The sequence below is a fragment of the Chinchilla lanigera genome, unplaced genomic scaffold, assembly GCF_000276665.1.
Source record: "Chinchilla lanigera isolate Chin_1 unplaced genomic scaffold, ChiLan1.0 scaffold00077, whole genome shotgun sequence".
Classification (NCBI taxonomy): Eukaryota; Metazoa; Chordata; class Mammalia; order Rodentia; family Chinchillidae; genus Chinchilla; species Chinchilla lanigera.
Window position 1 is genome coordinate 9,558,798 of NW_004955478.1, and position 20,319 is coordinate 9,579,116.

A 20,319-nucleotide genomic window follows, 5' to 3' on the forward strand; every position below is an offset into this window, starting at 1 on the left:
ACCTTTTTGGATTACATGCATTTCTTGTATGCAACAGATTAGTGGATTCTGATTTTTGATCCAGCCTGCCAGTCTGTGTTCTTTTAACTGGAGAGTTGAGGCTGTTAGCATTGAGAGATCCCTGAGATGTGTTGGTTATTTACTATCGCCGCTTTCTTTCTCTGTTGGTGAATTCTTTGTTTTTCTTTTCCTAACAGCTTTTGCTGATGTTTACTCATTGACTATACTTGGAGTTTTTGTTTCCTCTGTGTTCTTTTTTTAGCGGTGTCAGTTTTGGTATTTCTGTCAAGAATATTCGCAAGTATTTTCTTGAGCACTGGTTTAGCATTCTTCTATCTTTTGAGCTAGGGTTTTTTCATGGAAATACCTTACTTCTCCACCTACTTTGAAGGATAGCTTTGCTGGATAAATTAATCTGGCTTGGAAGTTATTTGCTTGTAGAGCTTGAAAATACCTGCCCTAACAGTATATAACCTTGACAGAATATAAGGGACAGAAATAGGACTGCTGTCTTTGCTTGCTACTTCACTGCTTCACTGTGTTTCTGACTTCTGCCTGTCACGAGCTGTTTCTCCTCTGTGATGCCCCTTTTCCATGCCACTCAGCTTTGGAGCCAACTGAGTACAGGCTGAAACTGTACAAACTGTAAGCCAAAATAAACCTCACCTCACTTCACATCAGGTGATGGGTGATTTGTTTCAGCAATGAGAAAGGCAACTAGGACAGTTGGTATTGAGAGTTTTCAGAGGATATTTTGTGGGGGCAAGAACAAGATATGGGAGAAGGGGGGTTACTTTGTGATTGAGGAAAGCTATGCTGTTGTCAGAACTTGTGATAAGGAAGACAATAAGCTAGGTAGGGTATGGAAGAGCCAAAAGCATAGACTGGGAAAGATCAAGGAATAATACTAGTGAAGACAGAGTGACTGTGAGGGAGCCAAGTATGGGGAATTAAAAACCTTTAGAGGGGGCTGGGGATGTAGCTCAGCGGCAAAAGCGCCTGCCTGGCAAGTGCAAGGTCATGAGTTCGGTTCCCGGTACCAGAGAAAAAAAAAAAAAAAAAAAAAAAAAAAACCTTTAGAGGAGGAGTTTACATGTTTGGAAGAAAAGTAAAGAAATATGTTAATAATATTGCCCCAGGGGTTTGAAGAGGTAGAAAACCTATGCACCCATTAAATCAGAGCCAGTGAAAGAACAAAGACAGAAAAGTAGCCATCTAATAAACACTGTAAAGTATAAAAGAATATAACATAACCTCACATTGCTAAATAAATCAAGAAACATACAAAAACTTAAACCAATAAGATGTCTGATGGAAATCAGGCTCAATATTCCAATGAGATATTGCTTGTACTTCCTAAGTAGCTTCTTTGCCAGAGCGTCTGGGTGCTCACACCCCAATAACTCCTCTGATAATTCCACGGTAATACTGAAGTTAACTCAGATTCAGGACTTCTTTCCGCCAGCTTGCAGGCATTCTTGTAGAGTGTAACCCAGCCCAAATTCCTGGGTTAGGAACTCTTGCTGTCTCTCTCCCTGGGCGTGATGGTGGATTTGGCAGACAGGTTCACTAACACTGAGTAGTCCACTGAGTGAGGATTATTCCTATGCAATCAAATCAGCTACAGCACTAACAGGCTAATCTGTTACAGTGGTATCTTCAGGGTTTGTTGAGAAATAACATACCATGAGACCCTATTTTAGGTCTCCCATTATCCTAGAGAATAAATCCAGAGTTATAGTAGAAGCATCATAATAAACCAAGTCTTAACTCACATTTAATGTGCCCTAAAGCAATGGCTGTGTCTCCTCTAATGGTGAAAATAACATTCACCAGTAATTTTATAGTTATCTATACTGCAGGGAACGTTGGGAACTAAGTAATGCCAGAGGGGTAAGGGGGGAGAAAAAAGAAGAAAGTTCTTTTTTTTTCTTTAAAAAAAAAAAAAAAACTTTTTAGCTCTGCAGTTTTGGAAGAAGGAAATAGGATGAGGCCAAAGGATCTATGTTACTGTATGTTTAGAAGGGAAAACTGGGTACAAAATTGGTAGTGAGAAATGGGGATGAGAAAAGCTTCTATGATTGATTTAAATATTAGAGAAAAAGTTAAATGGCAACAAATGAAAAAGTGGAGAGAAAAGAAATCAAAGACTGAGAATAAATAAGACACAGGAGAAAATATTCAGGCAAAGAGATATGGATAAATGTGGGAGGTATAAAAGTGGGCAAGGGACAATTCTCTTACCCTCTACAAAATATATTGAGACAAGAAAGCAAGAGGAAGAGAAGCACCCATACTCAGACATGCTCATAAATGAAAAACAGGTAAAACAATGGAATAAAAGTGTGTGTGTCTGGGAAATGTACAGAAGAGGAGAATAGCAAAGAGTAAAGAAAATTTTAAAAAGTTAAAAGTAAAGTAAAAAGAAAAAAGAAAAAAACAAAACAATCAAATAAAGAATAGTAAAAGAAAGTTTTCTACTGTTTCGCACATGTACCCTAGCCTCAGCCTCAGGGGTAGGGAGGAAAGCTCAGGCCAGGATGTGTCCTCATCCATGCTGGAAGTCTAAGGTGGCAGTCTACCCCCAAAACAGTGCTGGATGTGGAGATCTGCTTACAGTGGGAACACAGCAGCAATACCCAGTACTGGGTACCTGAAACTGTCCTCTGCCCATAAGAGCTAGGTCTGTGCTCACCACGCCCTCTCAGCAGGTGTGTCTTCCTAATCCGCGCTTCAATTTCCAGCAGTCTTCTATGACTCTTTCCTTCTTCATCCACTGTGGGAATGTGGTAGTGTGAGTAGCCAAGGGATTGTTCTGGGCCCCAGGTTCAAATACCCAGACCTTCCCTGCAATAGCATCCCTGACAGCTCCTGCTCATATACCTGGGGAGCAGGGCTTCGGCACTTGTACTGAGGTCACATACTGACTGTTGACTGTGGAAGGCCACTCCAGAAGCAGTGTCTTGCACTCTCCCTGCTGGCTCCAACTGCAGAAGACTCTCCCAGTCCCAATACACCTCTCTCCTCCCCTCTATCTCAATCCCTTTCCTATTTTAAAAAGATCTATCTCCTGACTTCCTATTATCTATATTTTGCTCTTTAGTTATGTTTTGGATTTCTCATATAAGAGAAACCATGTGATATTTAAGCTTATATGTGTCTGATTTATTTCACTCAACATTATAATCTCAGGATGCATCCATTTTCCTACAAATGATTTAAGTTTACCCTTCTTCATGGCAGAATAGTACTCCAATGTGTATAAATACATTTTCTTTATATATTCATCTGTTGATAGTTATGTAGGCCACCTCTAAGATTTATTTATTACAAATTGTGTTTCTATAAACATCTCTCTAATATGATGTCTTTGACCCTTTGGGGGAGATACATAGAAGAAGATCAAATGTAATTTCTAGTTTTAGTTTTGTGAGAAATCTCCATAGTGATTTCCATAGTGGTTGTACTAGTTTACACTTCCACAATGTAAAAGGGTTCTGCTTCCCCACAGCCTCTCCAGCATTTGTTTTTATCTGATTTCTTCATGATAGCCATACTTTCAGGAGTAAGATGGAATCTGTGTTGTTTTAATTTGCATGTCTCTTATGAATAGAGATGTTGAATTTTTTTGGGTATTTATTGGGCACTTTTACTTCCGAGAAGTGTCTATTAATTTCATTTACCCACTTTTTGAGTAGGTCTTTATTTGGGGGGTGTGCCTAAGTTTTTGAGTTCTTTATATATTCTAGATATTAATCTTTTGTCCAAGGACTAGCTAGCAAAAATGTTTTCCCATTCTTTTAGTTGTCTCTTTGCTGTAGGCTGGGTTTTTTTTTTTTTTTTTTTTCTGTGCAGAAGCATTTTATTTGATATGATATCATTTGTCGATTCGTGGTACTAACTCTTGTACTAGGCAGATTACTTCATTCTTATTTATATGAGTAAAATATTCATCATGTTAGACCAATCTCTCAACTCTCACTGGCATATTTTCACAGTAGATATTCAATAGCACTTTATAAATAGCAATATTAAAAATATATTAACATGGAAATATATTAAAGAACAGAATTATCTCATAATTAAATGATCCTTGAGATATCATTTACATTACCTTGTACTAAAAAAAATCTAAAAGATTTTCACTATTGGTAAATGACTTTAAAATTCTCTGATTTTTCTCAAATTGTCAGTGATAAATTATAACATTATATTTTTAAAAACCCCTTGTACCATGAAATGTTTACAAATGAAACCTCTCGATAATCAACAAATGTAAACTGAAATATTTAGTGGTTTATATTAGAAGTAAATAATATATATGTTATTTATCTATTACTTATTCATATAACATTATCTATTATTTATTCACATAACATTATCATGTTATATGAATTAACCAATACTGGAATAGTGATTGGCAAAATATATAGACTTTGTTCTAAATATATTGCTGTTTTTTAGCAAACTCTAGGTCAAACAGAATGTCTTCTTTTTCTTCTGGCCAAATAATGAGGCCAAATAATTTTAAAAATTATTTGCACAATAAAACAAACAAGATCAGGAAAGTGGAAAATATGTGTCAGCTTCACTGGGCTCCTGGCAGGTTTTCAGAGACAAAGTTGAAAGCACCTGTTAGGTATAGAGCTAGCTATTTAGTGTGGGTATATTCTTTGGGTCCCTTTTCACTTAAATCTAGCCTTCCTCAATAAATTAACATATAGTTGCTGACATATAAGAAAAACTTTGCCCCAAGGAGGAAACTTAAAGTCCTTCTATCGCCACAGTTTAAATATGGATATGGCTTTAGCCCTAGTCCTTCAGGAAGCTTGATGTCATGCTCAATTCTAATGTTAATTCCTCAGCAGACCAGATCACCAACAAACAGTAATGTAAAAATTCTAACCTTGAGTTAAAAGGAAAAATACCATACTTATTCCATTTTATTCATGTACACGTTTTTATCTACAAACATTTTTCATTTGCCTTGATCTTTAAATTGTTATTTTAAAATGTGAGGCAGAATCAATAGCAAGACTAGGGGATATGTGCAAACAGTAGGTATTTTATCTCTTAATTCTGTTCATATTAGTAATAATAGGAAAAAAGTTGATCCTGCCACAACTTCAGACATACTCTAAAGCTAAAATATAATTTTTATTCTGAAAATTGGTGTTTCCACATCTAAACTCAAATTTCATAATGGTAATACCATTGCAAGCAAAGAAAATAAAACAATTAAAATCACTTATGTATTCCTTCTGGTATAATAAAAGCACTGAAAATTAAAAACTAAATGAATAAAACATACATTTTAGGAAACACTAATCTGTACAATGTTGGAATTATATAGAAACTTAATGGGATGAGCAAGTTATTAATTTGTCTAAGGTTATAAGATAATCAGTTATATTCCATAAAAATACTTAGTCCCACTGACATGTTTTCCGGTTAGTATCTTTAACTTTTGCTTATTTTACTTTGGAATTAATGCAGTACTCAATGTTTGCTAAAATTTAGTTTGACCCTAGATCATCTAGGCAGATTAGAAACCTGGGAACATGGTTTTTGGACCATGGAATGTAGCGCAGGAATGTGAGAGTGTAAACAGAAGTGTAAATAGGAGGACTGGGCTCAGGCGTTTCGCATAGTCATGCCTGGACATCTTCTCCCTTTCGGAGTATTGGAGGACTCTTCATCTGGTGTGGGAGATGGATTCTACATCTCTCATGCTTCCTAGACCCTTTCTTTCTTCTTAAATGCGACTGAAAGTAATGATGGGGATCTGTGCTAAGGAAATGTTCCATTATTAATTTCACACTTCTGGTTACGCTTTCCTGTTTGTAAGTCTTTTCCATTCTGTGTCCCTTCCCCAAACAGTATAGCTCTTTTCTTATTCTGCCCTGATCTAATAGTGCCAACGGCCGGGACTCTCAGCTGAAATAAAGCTGCTGAAAATGTCAAAAGACAAACACACACTTGCTTTCAAATACATAGATACAGCTATATTTGAAATATATATAACAAAGATTTCTCAAATGCTCACCATCAGTTGGCGGACCGTGCGTCAGATTACTAATTTCCTTTTCTGCGAGATCTGTCCCCGTGTCTTCCAAAAGAGCATCCACCTTACTGACATCAATAATCCCTCCTTGGAAACAAGAAAATATGGGAAAAACATATCAACTGTAAACGTGACCACTGATATCCCTGGTCAGCAGTCTCATGAGGAAGACACCGAGGCTCAGCACAGACCCTTCAGACTGTATGTCTGTGCAGGTGTGATCGTGTCAACAGTGGTGTTGGAATTGGAATCGACATATTCTAGGGGGTTGAGCAACTGCTCAGTTATTTACAGCAATGGGTAAAATAAATAAAATATTGCTGACAATGGGAGTTTTTTTTTCTAAACTTCTAGATTAGATACCTGAATTCCTGACTAAAATATGTGATTAAGTTCTGTTTCCATTTGGGGGACTATGCTCTTCAGACAAATCTTCCTGCTGAAAATAACTGAAATCTTGATAAAATATAAAAAGGATCTCTTTGGAAGCACTCAAGAGCTGATAAGAGCGTCAGAACTACCACTCCAAAATCTAACATAAAGCATAAACTCACAAAAGAAAGCACACTGTCACCATGTCCTAACCATACCTGCTGAAACTGATTTTGAGCTTTAAAGGTGATGGCCTCATAGAGTATAGCTGAACAAAGCCAAAAACCTGGACCTGTCCAAAGAAGATACTCTCCCCATAAGGCTGGGATCCTAAAGGGAAACAATCTTCAATGTAAAAGTAAATAAGAAATAAACCTACATTACTCCCTCATCCAGGGAACTACAAGTTCAGAAAGCACAAGGAAAAGTCATCCTCAAGCTGGGTACAGGCAGGCCTAGTACAGACGTATAGCTCAAGTTCACCTCACAGAGGTAGATCACAAAATTTCACTCATCCTTCACTGATCCTATCCAAATGCCTCACAGAAGCAAAGATAAGATAGACCATTCAAAAACTGGAGCCAGGACAACTGGATGTCTATGAAGAAAAACAAGATTATTGAGGTCACAGTTTTGGAAAGAATATGGAACAATAAGAACTCTCATGTAACCATTTGGTGTAAGAGTTTGGCACTGTCTTGCAAAATTGACGATAACCTAGTTGTAGCAATTTCAAACCTAAATATGCACTCTAGAGACACACATGAACCCCAGAGTGTCAGAATATCTTATTATTCATAGAATCTGGGCTTGTGATTTTAAAAAATGAAAACACGAATGAATCCATCATAGGGTTGAAAAAAGCTACAAACAATACAGTCTATACAGTATAATTCTATATTAAGTTAAAAGTCAGTAACATAAGTTATGTTGTTCAATGATACTTATCTATGTGGGAAACTAAGGAAAATATATTAGAAGTTCATTAAGCGGCTATTCTGGAGTCACGACTGAGGATGGGTTGCAACAGGAAGACCTCCATATTAAAATCAATGTCAGATCAATAAAGTATGGGAAACACTTGATCTATTGGGCAGTTCTTAGAAATGTGGGCATTACTAGGGATCTTTGAATGCTAATGTGGTAAATCTAGCTTACTCCAATAAATCCATATCTCCACCCCAATAAGAATGTAATGGCCTAGGGAAGAAGTGCAAGGGTTACTACCCCAAATCATTTTATAGGGCATATAGGTCCAAAATCTTCCTCAGCTCTTTTTCAGGCTCAATCCCAATGTTATATTCTCTGATAGCTCAGAAATGCTCTAGCAGTGATTAAAACCATTTTACAAAGCCAGGTGTTCTTTCTTAAATGTCTAGTTTTACTATATATACACTAGAGACCTTTTATGTATTCTGATTGATGTTAAATAATAATACTTTTTAAAACTTTATTTTTAAAAATAAAAGAAACAAAACATATTAACAAATACACAGACATAAATGAAACAATATAAAAACAATACAGAATTTCAGACAAGGTGATAAGAAATTAACAATGGTTAATTGTTGTACTACATACTATTATCTTCATATTGGTTACTCAGAGAAACAAATACAGAAATGTAAGAATGATCAATTAAATATCAACTGTTCCTTTCAAGAAAGCAGTAGAAATTAGTAGTACAATTACCTTAGCTACCTTGTATATATGTACATATTTTCCCTTCTTTCTTTTCCCTCATCCCAGTTGTTCTTTCCTTCTGAGCAGTTTCTTCCCCTTTCACACTATCTATTGTACCTTTCAGATTTTATTTACTCTTTCAGGTTCTCATAGTAGGGAGACAAGGATAATACTGTCCCCATAATAATACTTTTAAAAATGAGGGACAGGGTGAATCAATGACAGATGAAGTCCTATGGATAATTTCTGTCTCAAGTAAGGCTACTTGAACTTTCTCCATAAGTAGTTATCTAGCTGTATAATTGTAGGTAGGTCCACTGAGCTAATAGAAGTATGTTTTTCTGGAGAGACTTGAGTGGATCCACATGCAGTTTCATCTTTCTTACATAGAAGAAATTAAAAGCTATAAAGAAAATTAACTCATAAAGTATAATGCATGTTCTTTATGATGGATCAAAGTGTAGAATGGAAAGTGGCAGAATATACTAACACAGATATTTCTTAGAAAAGGTCTCTCCTGTACAAAAGGAAAATTAGATAGTGATGTAACTAAGTGGTATCTGAGTAACGTGAACAAGTATGGATTTATCTGGTATTGACTGGTGATTAGACAGTATTTTAGGCATGTGCTACTTGACTTTCCTAAAGTTTTTATCCGGGTTAATGTCTTTAGCATTTTAATATTTCTTTGGCGTTATTTTATGATTTACTGCACTTCAGCCCTAACTAAGCATTTGTTGAAATGAAGAGTTGGTCTTTAGTTTATCAAAGTGGATTTGCAGCTTGTGAGTAGGCTTTGGATCGTAAAATCTGTTCCAGGAGTGTCAGAATGTGTACAAGAACACAAGTAGAAGGACAGATCTGTACGTAAGGCCAGGGACCAGCCTGAACGTGTTATGGACCCTAATGTTCATGATAGCACCAGGACTCTGCTAATGTCTGTAAAGTAGGAATCCCACACTTATTCTTTTTTCCTTTTTGCCTATGTAAATGAAGAGGGGATAATATTTTAATTTTTTTCTGCCTTTGATAATATTATGGAGAAGGACATTTTTTAGTTACTATTTTGTGTTTTGCCTGAGGCCTGACCAAGCCATGACTGTTGGGTTCTGGAGGAAGTCTAGCATATGCATTGTAAGCCCCGGGATCAATACTAGATGCTTTGTTGAGATATGGGCGAAGGAACATAACATGATGGCTTACTGGTCAGGTCTTATTCCCATGATAATTGAGTTGTATTGTCCTTGCTGAAACAGTTGATATCCTCCGACTCTTCTGCTGCCTCCTGGGTGGATTCTGAATAAAAGGTTACTGACGAGGGTAATCAGGAGTCAGTCGGTCCTAGAGGCTGCTAGCACCTGATCACAGGAGTCTGGCTCTCTTGGTTTGATTTTTTTCTTACTTTTCTTATACATCTGCGGGCACCTAGTTCGGGGGACTTGTTCACCCTGGACAGAGTTGGATGAGCTGTCCAACAATTTATTTTTTCCTCCTTTTACATTCTTCTGGATTACTGTTTGCTGTATTTTATGTCCTCCCTATGAAATCTGTCTATGAGTAGTATCATTTTTTAAACATTTAATCTAATAGTAGATATAATCACACTCCCATTAATGGTAAATGAAACTTGAACTGTAATTTTTTTTTAAATTTTGAAAAATGGAACTAACAGTGTTACCACAGGTTCTTCTAAAGAATATTTTAGAGCAATACAATTATTTTTAGAGATTCTTATATAGAAGCTTATATTCTCAGACTATCATGAGCAATTTAATTATGTTTTCACTGTCTACTATCAACTGGCAGGTTTTGCTTAAGGTCATTACGTTCATTTTCTGTGCAGTTCATCTCCATAGTTTAGAAAAGTGCCCAGTTTACTAACATCAGCAATCCCTCTTTTTAAAAATGAGAAATATATAAGCAATATAATTACCGTGTATTAGTTAAAGGTATTATTTTCAGGATATTATGATGATCATAATTCACAAAGACTAAGACTCAATGAAGTCTGCTCAAGTGTACCAGAAATACCAGTATCAGAATTAGAATTAGAATACCTTTTTATTTTCTTTGGTACTGGGAATCAAACTCACAATCTCAAGCTTCCCAAGCAGTTGCTATACTGCTGAGCTATATCTCTGGCCCCTCTGAATATCTTATGCTGATTTGTTTTTTATTAGTTGAGCAACGGCTTAGCTATTTACAATTAAGACTTCTGATCAATAGGGAGTGCTTGCTTTTATTTTCTCAGCCCCTACATTGCATGTCTCAACTCTTGCTAAAGTTTCTGATCAGTTTTTATGTCTATTATGTATTTTTTTAAAGTGCTAACCTAGTATCTAATTATATTTTTTCCTTCCCTAATTTGGAAAACGTCAAGAGCATAGATGACAGAATATATATGACTGCTAAAATACATTGAGGACACTAAAAAAATACAGGGTATCAGAATATAGGTAATAGCGGCAGAAATCACAATCAAATGATTAGAAAATTGCACAAATGCACAACATGATGGTTTCACATTTACTTGCTTTTCTTTGTGCGTCTTACATACCTTTAAGAGTTTTCACTTCATCCATCAGTCTCTTTTCATAGACTTTCCCATCATCTGTAAGGAAGGTACAAATCAGGTCCCCAGAGATCTAGTGACTCGTTTTAAAAGCCATAACTTCAGAACGACAGATTTTATGACTTGCCTTAAGTAATTTATGATTTAATCTTAAATAGTGTTAACATTGTTAAGAAAATATTTCTTAATAGGACTCTCTACTGACTGATTTGCCTATCCATCATACTGTTCCCTGTTAAGCCTCTAATTTCTTTCCATTTCTCCATTAGTTCCTCCCATTCTATTTATATTCTCATTCCTCCAGTTTAATCTTGAGGACACCTTTTCACTGGTTTTTAAAGAAAGAAGAGGCAATTCTTTATCCTAGTGGCGGCATTAGTAACTGACTGAGCAGATTATTTTCAAACTACTGTGCTGCCTGCCTTGGTTAGGCCTTCTTCTTAAAGTGGAACTATTAGAAATTTATCCCAAGCAGTTTTAGAAAGCCTTTGCTTTTTAAAAATTTGCTATCAGTCCATTGCAGGAGTGGGGATTGGTGCGCATCTTGCTTTGGTGTCCTCCCCAGCTACCAAACATCTTTCTTCACTCCAACATGAGTGCAACCAGACAAGCAGCACCACCCCCTGCCCACTCACACACGTACTGGAAATCCTAGCCAGTGAAAGGAGAGGAGACAGAAAAGAAATCAAAACAAAACAAAAACTAACATTATACCATTTGAAGAAAGGAAGTAAAAAATGGCATCATTTTCCAATTACAAGACTGTGTAAGTAGAAAACCCGATGGAAGCTATAAAAATATTTAAACTAATAAGTGAATGTAATAAAGCCATGGTGTACCAGGTCAATAGAAAAGTCAGCTGTGTTTCTATATACTAGTAGTCAACAATTAGAAAATTAAAGACTAAAAATCACCTACAATAGCATAAAGGAGAAATACAATAGGGAGTAAATCTAATAAAAATGTCCAAGTTCTCTGCACCGTTCGCCTTTTTGAAAAAGGGAGAGGGCACTCTGAGTGGTTAACATCAGGAAGGGAGGGATCTGGGTCCCTTGCTAACATACCCCACTTATAGCAGGCTTTCAGCCCAAACCTCCTGGAACAGGCCTGCAGCAGCTGCATAACCAGCACTTCGCAGCTACTCCTTGGGTTTCAGTTTAGGAGGGCTCCCTCCTGCACACCGAGAGATGCCCGTCACTGCAAGTTCTCTTAAACACAACGCTGTTATTTAAAACCTTACCATCAGCCTGTAAATTGTTCAACTGCTCCAGGCTTCCTTTAGGTATAAGTTCTACGCCCATATTTTCTAGGACACTTTTCATATCACTAATATCAAATTCTTCTCCTTCAAAAGGTATAAAGGTAAAAATATAGTTAGGTGAGAGTTATACAAATGGAACTCCAAGTATAAACATACAAGCTTTAATGACTATTCAGCAGCAACTGCCATATGAATAGCAGAGACAAAAGAGAACCACCTACCACCTGCATCAATAGCCATCATAGAAATGTAATTTATTTTGTCACTAGGAAAATAAGATAATTAAAATAATAGAAATGAGCTGTACACATATATGCATACATACATATATATATGATATTATGGTAAGTAAGTCCAAAATTTTTTCTCATTTTAATTGTGGCATATAAAAAAGATTTTTAGAAAAGATATTCTAAAAATCTAATGGGACATCTATGAAAATATTATGGCTAAAATAACACTCAGTGGTGAAACATTAATCTCCTTTAGCCGAAGATTATGAATAAAACAAAGATCATCTCCCATCATCTCTTCTAATAGACATGTACTGGAAATCCTAGCCAATGCAAAGAGAGGAGACAGAAAAGAAATCAAAACAAAACAAAAACTAACATTATACCATTTGAAGAAAGGAAGTAAAAAATGGCATCATTTTCTGATTACAAGATTGTATAAGTAGAAAACCCGATGGAATCTATAAAAATATTTTAACTAATAAGTGAATGTAATAAAGCTGTGGTATACCAGGTCAATAGAAAAGTCAGCTGTGTTTCTATATACTAGTAGTCAACAATTAGAAAATTAAAGGCTAAAAATCACCTACAATAGCATAAAGGAGAAAGATAATTGGGAGTAAATCTAATAAAAATGTCCAAGTTCTCTGCACTGAAAACTATAACACATAACAAAAGAAATAAAATACTCAAATAAAGAGAAAGATATACTGTTTGTTAAGACATACATTTTTATTGTTTTGAGGTGTCTATTCTAATCTATAACCACAAAACTGTCTCAACTGTGATGTCCATTCTCCCAAATGAACTTAGATGTTACACTATTAGATGTTACACTATTTCTATTAATGAACTTAGATGTTACACTATTTCTATTAAAATTGCATCATTATTTTTGAACAAATTGATAAAGCAATTCTAAGAATTTATATGGAAATGGTATAGATTCAGAAAGTAATCTTAAAAAAAAAGAACAAGTATAAACTCTCTCCAAAGGCAGTCATTTCTACAATACTCACCTTTAAGGTTTTCTGTCAGGCTTTTCATTTCCTTTTCTGTGAGACTAAGCCCCATTTTCCCCAGAACGCTGGCCAAATTATTCACATTAACCTTCTCTCCTTAGGAAAGCAATAAGGACGGAGAATAAATAAATAGAGAATGTTTCCAAAGTATTAAAATACATGAATTTCTGTGTATTATTAAATTAGCACATTACTGATATAAAAAGATAATATAACTCGTCTTTCTATTATTATTTAATATGTTGAAGGACAATCAGGACTTTGTTTTGACTGTTCTAACTGTCCAGAAAAATTCAATAAAATAATTAAACTAAAATCGGTTTCACTTTACGTTATTTGGGGAACAAGCTGAGATAGCAATGTGCAGCAAACATAGTTTATCGCTAGAGCTGGAGACTAGAGATTTCATCTTTCTACACAATAACAAGGAGCTATTTTCATTTGCCCAAACTCTGAACTTTTTTGAAAAGTTGCTTATCCTTCATCCCAGTATCTACCTTATACCCCCGATTTTGAGTTTTCAGTATAATTTTTTTCACCTTATTTCCATTTTCTTTGTCCTGTTTGTTTTCTTTTCCTTGATTCTTCTATGGCCTTTTGTGGAAACTGCAGCAATGCTTATACTCACAGTGAAAGAAGGTACTACCAATAAAATGAACTTATTTGTGGGATCTCCATAAATAAGCTGAAGCTGGAGATCAGTCACCTGGGTGGGGCTAAAGCAAAGCCAGCCCCGAGAAAACAGAGCACCAGAGGTGAGCCACATGAACAAGCTGTTCCAGCTCAGAGAACGCAAGGTGCTGGAGGTGAGCCAAGCAAACAAGTTGCTAGGCAGAGGGGTTTCAACTGACAATGACCGCCTCAGTGTATAAATACATGCGCTACATTGTTGGGCAGCTCTTTCTCTCCCACGGGAGGAGGCTCCACCTGACTTCAGCTTTCTGCATCTTGACTCTTGTTTTATATCATCCTCCACTGTCTGCCTCCAGAGGTTCAAGAGCTGTGCTGGCCACAGAACTTATTAAGTTTTTCAAACAGAATTTGTTTGTATTTAGAGCTGAGTTCCACTGTGAGTTTTTAAACTCACAATAGATAGAAACAAATTTCAGATTCTATCTAAAAGATTGATTTTTCTTATTTTATACATGGAAAACTTTTTCTTAATCTGCAAAATTCTTAATAAATACTATTTCTTTGTTCTTTGTATCAAATTGCAAGCTTTCAATAAATTTTGAAACTCTTGTTAAAATACTACATAGAAAATATGCAGAATAACAGATCAAAAGAAGAATAAATATTCCAACTGAACATGTGAAGGGTGGCAAGGATGAAAATTTAATGTCTTCTTTCATTCATTTTTTAAAGATCTCCATACCATCAACCTATGGTGAAAGCTCTTTCTATCAGACTTAAGAAAAATATCAAAGTTTCACTTAAATGATATAAAGATCTAAGGCAGCACAGAAGCCACCATTTCACAAAGTCACACTTTATATTTCCATACAAAGTACTGATTTATTCTCAATAATCTTCTTAAAAATTTGAAATACTGAATTCTTAACAAATAGTGAAACAAATTGAAAACAAGGCCACTTTTCATTCATTGGCCCCAAGGCCAATAGGACTCTAGCAGGCTGAACTCTCCCCATACTCTCACTTCTTTGCAATTTCTTATTCCTTTCCATTCTTATGCTTCTCTCTTCCCTCCTTTTCTCATTTGAAACTCTGGGACTTGCAATGGATTGAAGAATAAAGCCAGCATTTTTCAGCCATGGTAGAGGGACTTCTAACTAATGACTCAAGTGATTCTCCAACTAAAAGCAAGATGACACATATTTGATACTTCTTAAGGTAAAAGAGCAATGCCTCCCAAAAGTTTCTTTAACCAAACTTATTCTTAGATAGAAATTATAACTATTATAGTAATGATTATAAGATAACATATGTTCCTTCGAAGAGACATGATTTAATAAATATATTGCCATTTGATATACGTACCATCAATTGGTAGATTATCCACCATCTCCCAGTGTTCTTTATCTTTAAATTCTATTCCAATATTTCCTGGAAACTTTTCTGTAACATTAACATCAATCTCTCCTCCTTCAAAACAAAATAAATAAAGGATTTTCAAAATACTGTCACTGATTCCAAACAAACAAAAACAATGTAGCACTACGTTCAACTGCTGGATGAAGAGAGACTTGTCCTAACAGGTAGGCCACTGGGTCTTCAGACAAACACATTTAATTTAATTCTGGTATGACCTATGAATCATAGGCAGAGGAAGAGAACACACAATCATGAATACACTTGTCTCGGTGTCTGTGGAGGACCAATTCCAGGACCCAAAAACCTATAGGAAATATATAGAAAAATTGTATTTGCATACAATTTAAATACATTCCCCTACATATTTGAATCATCTCGATTACTTTTGATGCCAAATATAATGTAAAACCCACTTAAATAGTTGCTATACAATGTTATTTAAGAAATAATGACAAGAAAAAAGTCTGTGCCTGTTCAATATAGATGCAAATATTTCTTAAATATTTTCAAATCGTGCTTGTTTGAATCAGCAGATGTAGAACCTGTGGACATGTAGGGCTGACTTTATATATTGCACAGTAAATAATCCACATAATTACTAGCCTTACTTTGAAATGACAGCTAATGTTTCCAAAACTTTCCTTCACCACCAAGCTAAAATTTAGATTTCCTACCATTGTAGGCAGTCTCCCAACAATGAATTTAGAAACAAAAATTTGAAATTTTATTGCTAAAATGCTGATAGTTTAATATCAAATTTATACATAAACATTTTATTCTATTTTTTTTTTTTTTTGGAGGGTACCAAGAATCAAACTCAGGCCCTCAGGCTTGCAAGGTAGATGTGTGCCCCTGAGCTAACTCCCTGTCCCTCCTTTATTTTTTAAGGTGTGGTTGTGATAGATTTTAAAATTTCATATAGCCATAAGGTGGAAATCAGCTCCAAATTAAGAAAGAGTAGAAAGAATTAGGCTCTTAGATTTGTAATGGCATTTTACTTTCAGTATTATACTAAGATATTACTTATAATGACTTTTATTGTATTCATTGAGACCAACAGTAACATTCTTATTAAGTGTAAAAAATACTGAGCTGGGCTAGAGCAGCAACACAGTGCCTGTAAAGTACCTATATTGTAAAAACAAAAATCTTCAGGCAGAGTTCACTGTTCCTACAACTTTATCTGAGTATATCTTCAATTTGTAATTTTTGCCTTCCTGGGATTTAGGAAAACTTGGGAGTCCAGAAAAGACATTTTGTGATTCCACATTACTTCATAAACTAGAGAATGATTCATGCTGTCCATGTTTTCTCTGGAAACTCTCACTTGTAACAGCGGCAAAACTCCTACAAGTACCAGTGGTAAAGGGAGTGAAGACCATAATTCTCATCTCATGTCTTTGCTAACATACTTCCTCCAGCTCTTTTCAACTACTATATCCATGTCAGAATGGCTGGTGGCTAATTATTACTTTATCATTATAACAATGGTTATTTGTTCTTTATTACCATTTTCTTACTGTTTTCTCCTGATTTTAAGTTCATTTGTTGATTAATTCATCTACAGACACTCTCTGTTGATTAATTCCCACATAAAGGGAAATAGACATAAACCTTCACAATTATAATAAAGTATATTATGTGCAAGGATTGAGATAAGCTTACAAAAGACATAAGCAACAGGGAGATACAACAAATGTCAGTAATTGAGTTCTTTTTTTTTTTGGTACCGGGAATCAAACTTACGACCTCAGGCTTACCAGGCAAGTGCTTATGCCACTGAGCTACATCCCTGGCCCCTACAAGTGCTAGCTAGCAGAAGAGGTAGAATATAAAGATATAGATAGGATTTCAAAGAAGTCTCCTTAGAAGGCACTGTAAGTGTGTATTATATTAGGTCGTTTGTGTATGCCTGCATGGCAATATCCAGGAGATGGAAAAGAACATTGCCATTAGATGCAACAATGAAACTGTAACAGCATAAGCATTAATGAGAAATCTTATACTGTATATATGCTCATTCACTGAAATGACCTTCACTGAGAAACAAGTCTGTGTGGGCATCATACCTGACATTAATGATAAAACTATATTGCTCATTTATTATAATCTATTGCCTATGTTCAAGGAACTCAGACTCCAGTCCAAAAGACAAAAATATAAACAGATATTGATAATAACGGAGGGTATGCTGGGTTGGAGGTGATATTCAGCATCTTCTTAGCTCTTTTCATGTATTTGTATTCTGTGCTTTGTAAATGGCTTGAACAACTATGGAGGAAGAACCTTTAATCTGATCTTGTTCACTACTGGTGTTTCTGCCCATATATGTGCATCTGTGCATCTGAAAGGAGTCTGATATCATGAACCAACAACAACAAATGGGCACTTTGGTTAAATGACATGAAAGCTCATCACATTCTTAGCATCCTCACTGGTGGCAAGTGAAACATTTGGCAGAAGAGAGCCGTGTGTGTAAACTGAAAAGTCATTCTCATTGGACGATTTAACACTATGAGGCCCAGACGGTCTCCCTGTGAATACTCTCTAGTGGAGTACCCCCCTTATCAGTCCGATTATTTAAATACAGGGTAACCAAAACTGGTGAACGTTTACGTAATTTTTATAAGATAATATATCAGGAAATGTAAAGATGACAATTTTATCAAATTTACTCAATAATTTTTCTATATATGGTATATCTTAAAACGTTCAGCGACACTCGGCATAGTCACTACATAAACAAACACATTGCCTGAATGACACTTGGGCTAAACCGTTAAGTGGTTAACACAGCTGATCCATCTTACATTTTATTTCCTGGAGAGATGATAAAGATCTTTAATTTGAAAATGTGGATTAGTGTTGCTGGCATATTACTCTATACTGTTCTTGCAATGTCTTTTTCTGGCTTTGGTATCAGGGTAACTTTGGCCTCATAAAATAAAATGTGTTCTCTCCTAATTTTGAGAAGACTTTGACAAAGGTTTCTTCTTTGACACATTGGTTGCTTAAGAGTTTATTGTTTAAATTCTACATAGTAGCTGTGAATTTTTTAGTTTTCCTTCTGTTATTTGTTTTTAGAATTTGTGCCATTTGGGCAGAGAACACACTGGGGATTTCCATATTAAAATTTATTGCGATTGCTTTACAGTCTATTCTGGAGAATGTTCCATGTGTACAGAAAAAATGTTTTCTGATGTTGCAGTTAAGTTCCACTGTTCTCTACTATGGTTCAAGTCTTCTGTTTTTATTATTGATATTTTGAGATGTATCCACTGTTGAAAGTGCTGTTCTTAAGGCTTCAATTATTACTATAGAATTCCCCTTTCAATTCTGTAAGTATTTCAGAGCAGATGGATCTGCTATGGCATAGAGGGAGGAAAGTACCCACTTTGAATTTATGAATTTAGAAGGACACTGTTATGATGCATAATCAAAAGTTCCCTTTTTGTAGTCAATGTCTCTACACAATGCTTAGACTAAAATACAAAACTGAAACACATTCTAATTCAGGAGAAAGAGGATTTTGGAAAACATTTTAAGCCTCAAGTTTTTCCAATAAAGACTTCTATTCGTTTCTTTGGATTTGTAGGTTCTGATCCTAAATAAGTTGGCACTGGAAGGATCTATAATTAACAGAAATCTGATCTGACAACACAATTTCTTGATTTTATCACTTTTATGTAACCCTTTTAGGGCCTCTTGGAGACTGCAAGGGCTTTGCTTAGCCCTTGAGGGCAGGCTATAAGAAATACGAGATTTATTGAGCCAAACTAAAATCTAAAATATGTGAAACAGTTTTATACAAACTAAACTGTATTAATTTTACTCTGAAAGCACATTAACACAATAAATTAAGTTCTGATGAAAGTCTCATGACCATCCTACATGATTCACCAGTAGCTGGCAGCATTTTAAGCAGCTTCCACAAACTGCTATTGGTGAACCTTACTCTCAGCTTCCCAAAGTATTTTCCAAATCATTTGCATCCATCTTTTATCCATGGACAGAATGAAAAGTGTTACTTGCTACTGTAATAGCTGCTTTATTATTCCAAACAATGGGGAGAGAGCTCATGCTCCCTGTTAGTCTGCATGCCAGTGTTCCTCTCAAATGCACATGTTGGAATTTAAGCCTCACAGTAATAGTATTAAGGGTAGGGCCTTTGGTGACCCTTTGATGGTTAGGTCATGAGAGCTCTATCTTCAAGGACTGACGTCTGAAAAGATGAGCATCTTAGTAGTAAAGTACTTGTCAATCATATATGAGGCCTTTTATTCAATCTCCAGCAGCAAAACCAAAAAAAAAAAAAAAAAAAAAAAAAAACCAAAACAACCAACCACACAAACAAAAAACACCTTCCAGGACAGGACCAACGCCCTTATAAGAGAGCAAGTTTGCTTCTTTGGCCCTTTATTCCTTGTTAGCATCAAAAGCCACCATCACTAAAGCAGAAAACAAGCCCCCATCAGACACCAACTCTATCTGCACCTTGATCTTAGACTTCCTAACCTCCAGAACTGTGAGAAACAAATTCCTATCACCTGTAAACTACTCAGTCTAAAGTATTTTACTATAGAAGCTCAAATGGGCCCAGACACATACACAGTGTCAACAGTTCTCGTCTCTCTATCCCTGTCTCCTTCGCATCTACTAGTCCCCCACGTGCTGATAACTTCTTCCTGTGCACGTCTGTGACTCTCTAGTTGTTGCTTTCTGCAGATGCAGGTATGTGGTCAGCTGGTGTGGGGCGCACTGCAATTATCAGGGCTTAAGGTTCTTCAGGGGAACTCAATGATACCTTAGTGGAAAGTCTTGCTCCTTTATTTTTCTTTGAGTCCTTGAACATAATTATGACAGCTGTTTGAAAGTCTTTAAATACTAAGTCCAACATGTAAGCCATATCAAATTATGTATCTACTGATTGATGAAACTAGTGATTCATTTTATTTTTATGGAGGTGCATGTGCACTGCTTTGGCCGTTAGTGTGAGGTTTGCTTTGCTTTGCTTTGCTTTGCTTTGCTTTGCTTTGCTTTGCTTTGCTTTGCTTTGCTTT

At 35.7% G+C, this 20,319-nt stretch overlaps 1 protein-coding gene across 1 annotated transcript in view; it reads right to left on the reverse strand.

Moving 5' to 3' along the window:
• Efcab3 (EF-hand calcium binding domain 3) overlaps positions 1-20,319 on the reverse strand; it is a 494,429-nt gene that overhangs the window by 274,377 nt on the left and 199,733 nt on the right. Inside the window, exons 49-53 of the mRNA XM_005402243.2 lie at positions 15,206-15,310; positions 13,205-13,303; positions 11,932-12,036; positions 10,677-10,730; positions 6,047-6,151 (exon numbers count right to left, since the gene is read on the reverse strand). Of these exons, the coding sequence (XP_005402300.2) occupies positions 6,047-6,151; positions 10,677-10,730; positions 11,932-12,036; positions 13,205-13,303; positions 15,206-15,310 (468 nt within the window). The remainder of the gene's footprint in view (positions 1-6,046; positions 6,152-10,676; positions 10,731-11,931; positions 12,037-13,204; positions 13,304-15,205; positions 15,311-20,319) is intronic.